The following is a 10,622-nucleotide window of genomic DNA, read 5'->3' on the forward strand; positions in this document are numbered from 1 at the left end:
TTGCATTTGTTTCTGTTACTAACAGCATGAGCATCCACAGTGATGACGCACTGGCTTGAGCAGTTTCACAGCAGATGTTTAACATCAGTCAGATCAGTATCAGAATACATCGGATTAAAGGTGTTAGCAGTCTGCTAGAGAGATGAATGACAGTAACTTTCACCTGAAAATGAGCTTTTCTTTATGAGTCCAGAAGAAGACTTCCAGAGTTCAAATAGCGAAGGACCATCTTTTTTTTTTTTTTTTTTGTCTTTTAAAAAACACTTTTTAGATATCAGATACTAACAGTGTCCCGGCACGCCTGCCTTCCCTGCATCTGTGTGCATCTCGACAGGAGGCCTTACTCGTTTATGTGTTTATGTCTTTGTTGTTTATTTCGGTGGTTGTTATTGTTTGCAGCGCTCTAACATGCGACTAACAGACTCTCTTTGAATGGACAGCTTCGTCCCGCCGTGACAAGTCCCTCATGTGTCTTTCTTCGTGTCTTCTTTTTCTCTCCTCTGTCCTCACCCTCTAACCTGTTTTGCTCCTCTCTGTTACTTTTCCTGCTCCTTGTTTTGTGCATGCTGTGCGTTGTGCTCAGACCCGGGCTCGCCTAAGAAATGTCGAGCTCGCTTCGGCCTCAACCAACAAACGGACTGGTGCGGTCCCTGCAGGTGTGTACCAAACATCAGCACTAATCCTCTCTGTAGCGCTGCAGCACTGTCACACATACATCGTCTCCTTTTATGAATCATCCATTCATCAGTGCATCACTTCCCTCTCATTGAGTCTTTCCTAGAGCTGCTCTGGAGGTAGTAATAATCTCCTAGATGTGAGCTTACAATAACGTTAGCTTCATCCACTATTAAGTTTAAAATCACTTACTCCATCCATTGAGTGTATGAGATGAATCCTTTTACAAAGCCAAGCTGCGCCTCTGAGTCATGTTTCAAATCTGCATGCTGTCCGTCACTAACTTTCTGCTCTGCATATTGGTGCAGTATAACTATTCATATACTTGGATTCAGTTTTACACATGAAAAGGGGATCAGAACATAGCAGTGAGCCGAGGGCCGTGCCTGTTCAAGGGTCAGTAGTCTTAACAGACGTCAACTTGGAGGAAAAACATCATGACGTACATGAATTCCTTTGTGACAAAGTCTCATGTTTCACCTCGATGGTAAAAGGTGTTCTGGCTGCGCTGTAAGTGCACTGCATCACCATCAGGCTATTTAAAGTGATTGTGTTTTAAGGAGGAGAATCAGTCGATAAAAAAAAAAACAAAAACATCTTTCAAGTTGATTTTCTCTTCAAGTTGGTGAAGTGATGAATGCAGTAGCATGTGTGTAACTCTGCAGCAGCAGGCCTGTCACCACCTCAGACCGCTGGGTTTCACTCACAGCAGGTTTTACAGTTAGACAGCAGACGACAGCTTCTGCAGGACTCGGGGATCTGTGTGGTTCTCGAGAAGAAGAAAAAAAAAGCTTCCACCACCACAGCACTGTATCAACCCTGCTGTCGTCCCCACCATCACGTCATGGAATTCAAAGTGTGTGTGTGTGTGTGTGTGTGTGAAGGGGGAGGGGGGGGGAACTGTGGTTAGAGCAAATCCTCATCGTTCACACACTCCCTGCAGCTTTGCATTTTGACGACATTCTCATGCCCATCTGCTTGAAACTTTCTCCATTCATGCGATGCGGTGACAGGCGCCTTTTGATGGTGAACTCTGACATTTAGAAATCACTTTCTATTGCACTTTTCTCTGTCTAAATATGGCCTAGCGCCCTTCCTTGCGGTTCAACTTGGTGAGTCATATCATTTTCTGGTAATGATAATGGGATCCTGTTTCCTGCTTTGATGCTGCACTCAGCAGTACAATAACACCTCACAGCAAATCACTCAGTTTGACATTGAGTTTGGTGCAGACGAGGGGGAATAGTGCAAATGGGGTCGCAAAAACACCTGCTACACCTCGCTGGATTATGGGGTTTTTACACTATAACACGTGTGATGTGTATAATGTGAAGGACAAGCAACGAAGGACATAAATAATAAATACATATTGGGCTGCTGATGACCTAGCAGCTAGGATGCACCCGTGTACAGAGGCTGTACCCCTTAAAGCGGGCGGCCCCGGGTTCAAGTCCGACCTGCAGCTCCTTTCCGGCATGTCCTTCCCCACTCTCTCGCTTACTTACCCAATTCTATACACTTGATATTTGCTACACAGTAATATTGTTATAAGAAGAACGCTCAACACTTGTGCCAATAATAGGATCATTCTCGTTAGTCTCTGTTAAAGCAGTAAGAGTCTGGAGACCTGGAGCTTAGCTTAGCATAAAGACCTAATGTGTGTAAAGGTTTATGTTTTAAAGGTCCTGATACACTACCCACAATAAGTTAGGGATATTGTTTTTACATGAGTTTTTTTCCTATTTGGTCTGAATTGTATGAAAATAAGGAATAGTTCCCTTCGATATTATTATTAATGAATGAGAAGAAGCACCATTTTCATGAGTGAAATATTTATTACCCCAACAATTCAGTAGTCAGTAGCGGGTGTTTCCACCATCAGCCGCAATGTCAGCGGCGTCTCATGCTCCTAACTAGCCTCATGATGTTGCTCTGAAGCAATACGTTCCAATCCTCCACAAGTGCTACATGCAGTTTTGCCAGGTGACCTTTGGGTGGGGTACGAGCATCCAGTCGCTGCTCGTCCGTTAAGTGACGTCGTGTGTTCACGGCTGCTTGAATGATGAACTTGCAGAAGAATGACTTACTGACAATACCAGCTTTTGATGTCCCCAGAATGTTGAAGCTGATGCCACATTGAAAAGGGTTGTCTTTTTGTATTTTTTGGTATTGGCCCCAATTTGTAAGGCACACTGTACACAGTGAGACCGTTACATGGAAAACACAAAGTGAGGTGTTTCTATCACCCTAATACAATTCACTGAGAATCACTGAAGTAAAACAAACACTTTATGTATGAAACCCACTGAGGACCTCACAATGTCCCTAACTTATTGTGAGTAGTGTGCATGATGTAGCTTCAAACTCTATGCAGTGTTTTCCCCCTTCTTCCTTTGAAACCGTTTCATGAGTATAAAAGCAGGTTCACTTATTTGCAACAACAGCAGCAGTCTTTTTAAAGCTTGGGTCTTCTCAAGGAAATATAAGTCTTTGATTACATTTTCCTAAAGAAATTGAGCAGTGGTTCTCAACTGGTGGGTCGGGATCCAACAGGGGTCCACAGAGCTGTTTTCAGCTGGTCCTGAATGTGTGCCTGGAAGAAAAAAGCTGTCAAAAAGTATTTGAAGCACTTTTTAAAAATAAAAATGTGTGCCTTCTGAGGCATAATTTGTCCTTAAATAAAACAAGTTTGTAAAAAAAAAAAAAAGAAATGTGGGTCTTCGATTTTTCATGAAGGAGTCGTTGAACAGTCCTGAGGCGCGACCAGTTGAGAACCACTAGTGTAGAGGACATTAACTCTTCATAGTGTGACACTAATACTTCTGTGTTAATCATTACAACCATGTGTGTCCATACAACGTGTGCATGCTGCATCTTCACTGAAGCCTGCTGACGTTTACCATCCACACTTTATTCACAGATAACTCTCTCTGACTGTCCTTAGGAGGAAAAAGAAGTGCATTCGCTACCTTCAAGGAGGAGGCTGTCCCAGCCCATCTTCTTCAGATTTAAGTGCTATAGACTCTCCCCCCTCCCCCTCCCACAATCGCCATCGTCTCTACCAGCACCAACGGCCTCTCTCCCCGGGCTGCTCCCCGCCTCCCACCTCCCCTATAACACGCCTCCCCCTGTCTCCGCCGGCACACATGCACTCACACACACGCCTGCCCCAGCAGCAGTCTGCGAGCAAGCGCGGAGACCTCCGTCAGCCCTCAACCAAACCCACCCACACACACCTGGAACTGTGCAGCAAGCAGACCCACAGCTCGACGACGGCGCTGTCAGCCGCCAAGGCAGCAGGACTTTCTCTTAAAGTGCTAACAGAGACTCAGTGATCCATCAGGTCTTCTCACATCACTGACCCGCTACACTTCAGCTTCCTCCAGAGCCGTACAGATCAACTTCCTGTCCTGACTTCCTCCTCACAGTTCACAATATTCTGTTTAGAGGCTGAATCCTCCAAATGTCTGTGGTTCGAGACCAAATAAATCAACAGGTCGATAAGGCTCGATTCCTTCTCAGTCATCTTCCCATCGGTCCTGCCTTGGAGACGGCTCTGCCTCATAAATCATTTTACAAATAAGCCATACGCCCCCGATGCTCCCGTTTAAAGTTAACCCTGTGCTTTCTCTCCCGTGACAATCACAAACAAAGAGGTTTTTTTAGAGAGCTCTTTGCTTCATAAACTACAGTGCAGAACCAAACACAGGGTATCGAGTTCTCAGTTTATACAGCATCAAGGTGAAGCCTGCTGTGTTTTCCATCAACCTTTAACTCTAAAAAATCTACAGCTATCATTGAGACCAAACCTGAGGGAAGTAGAGACCAGCAGAGCCCTCGCTCTAAAGAGACGAATAAATAGACTTTTTTTACTCGTCATTTTGTTAAACTTCAGTTTCTTTACATGTCCAAACATTTTATAAATGTGTATCCGCATTACAGAGAAAAAAACATGTAACAGGTTTAAAAAAAAGTCCAAATGATACAAGTCAAAGCATAAATAAATGTTCAGTTACTTTCTTTTCTAGGCACTTTCAGGCTGTCAGTACCTTACTATATCAAATGATTCCTGTTTGTTTGACTCTCATACATTTTGAAAGGTCTGAGGTTTTTCTAAAAAAGAGAAAGGTTTTTGTTTTTTTTCTTTTGACTGAACATTTTGCAGCTCCTTAAACTTCTCCAAGACCAAATGGGTACTATTATATTATATTGCATTGTGTTGTAAAGTTTTTATAAATGTTGGAATTCCCTATTATAATTAAACTTTTATATGTTTTTATGAAAAAAAAATGAAACAAAAAAAAAAAAAGGATTTTAGTTTGTACCATTTCTTAAAGCAATACATTTTGTGTTTGTCTTTGGTGCAGTTTTAACTTTTTCTTTGGTCAAGTGTTACAGCCAGATCGTATCAAAGGTATCTTGTGTTCTCAATCTGTGCATGTTCAAACTTCAATGTTAATAAAAATATGGCTTTCATTTACTGTTCTGCTTGCAGCTTCAAACTCAACTGACAGCACTGTGAGCTAACTGTAGGCCGACTTTTTGTTCAGCAAAACCGTTTTCCTCCAGCAGAGAGAGCTCTTGGGCTAGAAATAGCTTTTTATTTTTTTTAGGATGTTCACGTCAGTAGTGGCAACAACTCCAAGATGTCTTTTGTATTTTTTACACCTGATGTATTTCTTGTTTTTGTTTGATGTATTAAAAGTGTTTTGAGTATCTTGCTCATGTCTATTGAACTTTGAAAAAAAAAAAAAAAAAGAACACACGAGGACATCTCAAGGGCAATTCAAAGTCAAAAGCAGTTTCTGGATTAAATTCTGGTCTTGCTCCTCTGCGTGAGAATTTGGAAACAAAAATGACAAATCAACCTTTTTTTCAGTTTTATTGACTCCTTCAATATGTTTGATCATCTCAAAAGCCAGCATCACAGTTGATCAGAAGTTTCCAATTCAATACAACATGAATCAGCATTTACCAATTCAGCCTCCAGACGAGCGCCTGCCGTCCTTTAACACAAAATCTACTTTTCAACTCAGACTTCACTTCCTCCTCGTCACACGTTTTCTTATGAAACAGATGCATTTATAGAGCAAAAACTAAATATTCATTTCCATTGTCAAAAAAAGCCATTTTATTTTATCCATTAACCTAAAAGAAAACAAACATGTCCAGTAAAAAAAGACAACCGTAGCGATTAATAACTGGGGAAAATCTGAAAGGAGTGACTGTCTTTAAGGGTACAAAGCCGTAAACCAGAACTATTTTTAACGTGAAAATACAACACGTGTGGTGGTAACCGAAAAAGCTTCTCTTTATTTAAATTAAGACAACACACAGGCAAGTTAAAAGGTCATGCTGTTGGTGGGTGATAATTGGGGGATAAGGGATGGAAGGGGGTGTTGTGATGTCGCTCTAAGTACACTAAATGTAAATATTGACAAGTATGAACAACGCCAGTGCAACCAATTAGCAGGGACAATTCATTTTCAGTGTGGTAGTGTTGGCAGGATGTCCCCCTTTACTTCTCTTCACACCACTGGTTCTCTTTGCGTACCTGGTGACAAGAGCATGGACACAATGTTTTCTCAATGTTTTTTTTGACATCACTTATGGAAGGACTATTTGTTTTCAGACAGACAGGTGATGGATGGAATTACTTACCTGGGCTTCCTCCTCCTCTGTAAAATCATTTTTGATGTTGAAAGTCTTCCTGATCTCCTCTGGGGTTTTGCCTTTGATCATGTTGGCCACCGTCTTGCAGGTGACATCTAACAGGCCTTTGATGTCCAAATAGTTGGCGGCCTGAAAAGAGATGACAAAACCCGGGACATGAAGGCAAAGCAGAGGGAGGAGCGCAGTGAGAAAAGAAAGCTCAAAGGACTATATGAAATCGAAGCTTTTCATGAAAAACTAAAAATCGTTCAAGGTGCATGAAGAGTAAGCTCCACTGTCATAACTGTTTGTAGTGTCTACATTGTAGAGGGCGGATGAGTTTGTCAGCATTCAACACTGATGAGAATAAAAAGCATGTATGCAGAAAATGGCCCGCCGTGTCGGGGTCATACAGGTACCAGCTGATGGTTACAACAATCAGAAATGTATCATTAGTAGGGTGACAGCTGCAAACGTAGACAACGTGGTTACAGAGAGCTGTGTTGGGTTCCATGAGTGCGTGTGTGGCCCTCTAACAGCCTTTGATACTATTTAGAAAATGAGTTATTGAAATGATGCAGCTTTTCATGTTACAGTCAGTTGTACTCTGTACTTCTGAGTGAGGCTAAAGTGAAAGCCCAGCAGCTTATACATTAAAAAAAGATTCCTGTTCAAAAGACGACAAGTGCAACTCATAATGAACACAAACATTTCATGTGATGTCTCTGTGACTCCACAATCCCTCTCCATTTGCATCCTCTAGCTTTGTGTATAGAATGACATTTAAAAACAGGAGGAGGGGGCCAAAGGACTCAAGTGACACCCACTGCACCTTGTGTTTCACTTCTTGGAAGAGCATTGCAATCCAGCACTGATTTCCCAATCACTGCAAGCACTTCTTGGTAACCTTTCACAAGTTGTGGAAGCTGCCGGATCATTCACTCTGTTTTTGGATTTATGTTAGAAGTGCATTTTTAAATCCCCGACCTTTTCACGAACATTGTCCACACCACCGATCTTCCAGCTGTTGCTAAGCAACTTTAGAATATCCCTGTTAACCAAATAAAACCCACAGCCGTTTGACACAGCCACGAGTCTAAGACATGTTTACATTTAATGCAAACCATAAAGAGAATATCCTCAATGAAAATGTATCAGCTCTCCAAAGAAGTTCAGGTACAAAGTACATGGTGTTTTTTCTCCAGTTAATCCAATTAGGCTGTAAACAGTCAACAACTGTGTCGGCCTGCACACATTCTTTTAAGATTTCGATGCAGGAGTTTAAGAAAATCAATGTGTCTTTTCATGTCTCTGACTAACTGTGTCATAATCTTTAATATAATCACATCATTACTAATGAAAACATCTATCAAAGTCAATTATATTCATATTTGAGTTCTGATTTATCGTTTTATTCTTCAAACTACAGCACTGGTTGTCTTAACAAAAACAAGAAGTTCATAAAAACATTTGCACATGCTTCACTTTCTTGATTCTTGAGTTGTGGCGAGCGCCTGCACGTGTACATGAAACAGCTGCTCTGTACCAATGTTCAGCATCAAATAACGCGGTGGTGTTTTTGGTTCAAGTTCAAATGAAGGATGCAAAGTGTGTAGTGAAGTGTAAACATGTCGGCTGTATTTACCAAAATGAGCTCAAACAAGGTGCCTTGGTCCACTTTGAGGAACTCCTGGTCCCAAACAGGAATGTCATCTGTTCTTTTCTCCTTGTTCTCATCATCCTCAGGAGGAGGAGGGTCATCTTTGTGATGAGTGCACCACTGAATCACCTGAAACACACAACACACATTAATGAAAGCTCCATTTCAAACTGGAGCACACGTTTAACAGACATGCTAGTATTGCTTAATTAACTGTATTAGAAAGTGTGCTTGTGAACATGTCTTTCATCACTAGGGTTCCACTTCTCCCACTGAGTAATAAGAAAATACAATGAAAGCCATCGTGTGTGAATTAACTGCAGCTTCGACATATGAGGTTGAACTAGTAGAAGAGTAGTGAAAAAAAACAACAGACCTTCTCAGCACATCATCTCAAATGTTCTAAATGCACAGAGACATTATGAACAAACGTAGAAAGCACAAATTCATGACTGAGTGGAAGAAGAGGAACAACACCCAACTAAAGCTTAAAACATCAGTGCAACACCAGACACAGACTGTAAAGGTTATGTGATCGACAACACAACATGAAAAAAGAATTTCATCTGCAAGAACCTATTCAAAGCTGAAATAACCTTAAACCTCAAAGTGCTCACGTGAACTCTGCTGTCACAACATAGTAAATGTCACAGGTGATGCCACATGGGTGATCTGCTTTGTTTCATGTCTTGTGTACCTTCTTAAGGATGGCTGCATTCACATTAGGGAGGGGAACTGGATCATCGTCTCCTTCATCATCCATTCCCAAATCTGTGGCAGAGCGTCAAATAACACGTCATACATCAGCCAAAAACATATGGAAGCCCCAAAAGGACAAACATCCCAATACTATTTAACCCTTTACCCCCTGATTACCAGAACACATTTGTTTTCTCTCAAGATCTTGATCGTTTATTTCGCCATCTTAAGATACTGATCCTGGTTTTCCTAGGATAGCAAGTTAAATTTTCCTCGGGATCTTGAGAAGTTACATTAAATCACATTGATCATGCAAGTCCACTTGTGGCTGCCATGGGAAACAGAATTATAAAGACTCATGTGTGAAGTAAAAGAAGACATTTTAAAAGTGTGAGATGATTTCTATGTTTACCTTCTAACATGGTCTTAATAGTGACAGACTGTTTGGCGATCTCAACATCCACCTCGAAGATTTCTCCATCGGAGCTCTGTAACTTTATTGTGGGCATTATCTGTGGGGTAAAACAAGTGTGTTGTCAAACATGTTATACATGACCAAATGTAATCAGGCAGTAATCTTTCATTGACAGCTGACCCTGATTATACGTCTAATGTTTGCTAACGCTAAAGCTAGCCAAGCTAACATTGGCTAGTAAACAAACAACAAAGGAGCCTGTTATTTCGCCACAAACAGCAGCCAAGCACCATATGGTGTAACTCGCAGTATTATGTTAACCTAATTATGTCTGTTGGTGAGGAAAGTCAATCTAAACACAAGCTAACAAACGACACATTTAGCTAGCCACCTGTTTACATGGGCTAAACGAGTTTGCTATTGGAGTCCCTTAAAGGCTTACGAAAGGGAAGGTTTAAAAGGCATATAACACGGGTCAGCATATTAAAAGATATCTATGGTACCTGCCTCGTTCGTGTTCGTAACCATAACAACCCGACAAATATGGTTACATGGTATGCTAATTAAGTTGCTAGCGTTACCGTGCACAATGCTAGCTACTTAGCTTGACGTTACGCGAGCGCCTAACGATGTCAGTGAGGCCTCTTAGCAACCACAATAAATGTCAACACGTCAAAAACCTACATTATAAAAGGTGAACACGTTTTAAAATATATATTCCGCTTTGTGGAGCTACGTACCGTAAATGTTTTAAGTCAGACCCAGAGGTAAAACTCCTCTGTGTTGAAGAGCAGAGGCGGACACACACTGAAGCAGATAGAAGTCTCTGGATTGGGCTGCCGCGCGGAGCTTCACCAGCGCTTTGTCAGAGGCTCGAGGGAGGGGGAGAGAGAGGGGGGGGAGAGAGGGGGGGGGAGATAGGGGGGGGGGGGGGGGGAGGGAGAGAGAGAGAGAGAGAGAGAGAGAGAGAAGGGGGGCCGACGTGTTCAAAGGCTGCTTCTCCTATATCTGACCCACTAAACAAAGTCCTCATATTTGAAACTCCCAAATTATCCACAGATAAATGAGATCACTAGCTAACAAGTTAAAGCAATTTTACTACTTTTTAAGACTACATTCCTGAACATTATATTAAACATTTAGATTTTTTTTTAATTATATGCAGTTTGTTTATCCTTTCCTATGAAATAACCTACTTATTGTTTCAGGTTATTTTTAAACCATATTCAGCTTTGGTTCGAGCTTATTGCGTCGTTATTTAATTGTAGTGAAATGGGCAATTAAAAGGTTTAGCCAATTAATTTAGATTTGTTTGTTGTTTAGGTATGTGCGAGAAATTCGCCTAGGTCTATGTGCTTGAATTACCAATGCTCATGTACTGTATTATTCAGTGCAGTAAAAAACAAGAGAATAAATAGTGAGTTTTTAAGTTACCATGGGATGGCGCCTTTCTTTCATTATAGACAAAGTTACATGGTGCATTCAAGTTCCCGAAAGTTTTCACTGCCTCTGAAAAATCAT

At 41.3% G+C, this 10,622-nt stretch overlaps 2 protein-coding genes across 8 annotated transcripts in view; one reads left to right on the top strand and one right to left on the bottom strand.

Moving 5' to 3' along the window:
* Positions 1-5,396, top strand: part of tcf7 (transcription factor 7) — a 60,808-nt gene extending 55,412 nt beyond the window's left edge. For 3 of the 6 annotated variants that reach the window (XM_079355853.1, XM_079355854.1, XM_079355855.1), the window contains 2 exons: positions 584-656; positions 3,620-5,396. In XM_079355853.1, coding sequence (XP_079211979.1) covers positions 584-656; positions 3,620-4,010 — 464 coding nt within the window. In that variant the 3' untranslated portion in view covers positions 4,011-5,396. Of the gene's footprint in view, positions 1-583; positions 657-3,595 lie in introns of all 6 variants that reach the window. The other 3 variants (XM_079355857.1, XM_079355858.1, XM_079355856.1) reach the window with 2 other exon arrangements.
* Positions 5,397-5,965: 569 nt separating this feature from the next.
* skp1 (S-phase kinase-associated protein 1) lies at positions 5,966-9,996 on the bottom strand. Of its 2 annotated transcripts, none has more exons than XM_079355869.1 (6): positions 9,842-9,996; positions 9,099-9,198; positions 8,685-8,758; positions 7,973-8,116; positions 6,337-6,477; positions 5,966-6,229 (listed from the first exon to the last, which is right to left on the bottom strand). In XM_079355869.1, exons 2-6 carry the CDS (start codon positions 9,193-9,195, stop codon positions 6,194-6,196), a joined length of 492 nt encoding a protein of 163 aa, XP_079211995.1. In that variant the 5' UTR covers positions 9,196-9,198; positions 9,842-9,996; the 3' UTR covers positions 5,966-6,193. The 2 variants fall into 2 exon arrangements, with proteins under 2 accessions (XP_079211995.1, XP_079211994.1); XM_079355868.1 differs by lacking the exon at positions 9,842-9,996 and adding an exon at positions 9,609-9,709.
* Between the last annotated feature and the right edge of the window lie 626 nt (positions 9,997-10,622).

This window comes from Symphodus melops (genome assembly GCF_947650265.1).
Source record: "Symphodus melops genome assembly, chromosome: 11".
Lineage (NCBI taxonomy): Eukaryota > Metazoa > Chordata > Actinopteri > Labriformes > Labridae > Symphodus > Symphodus melops.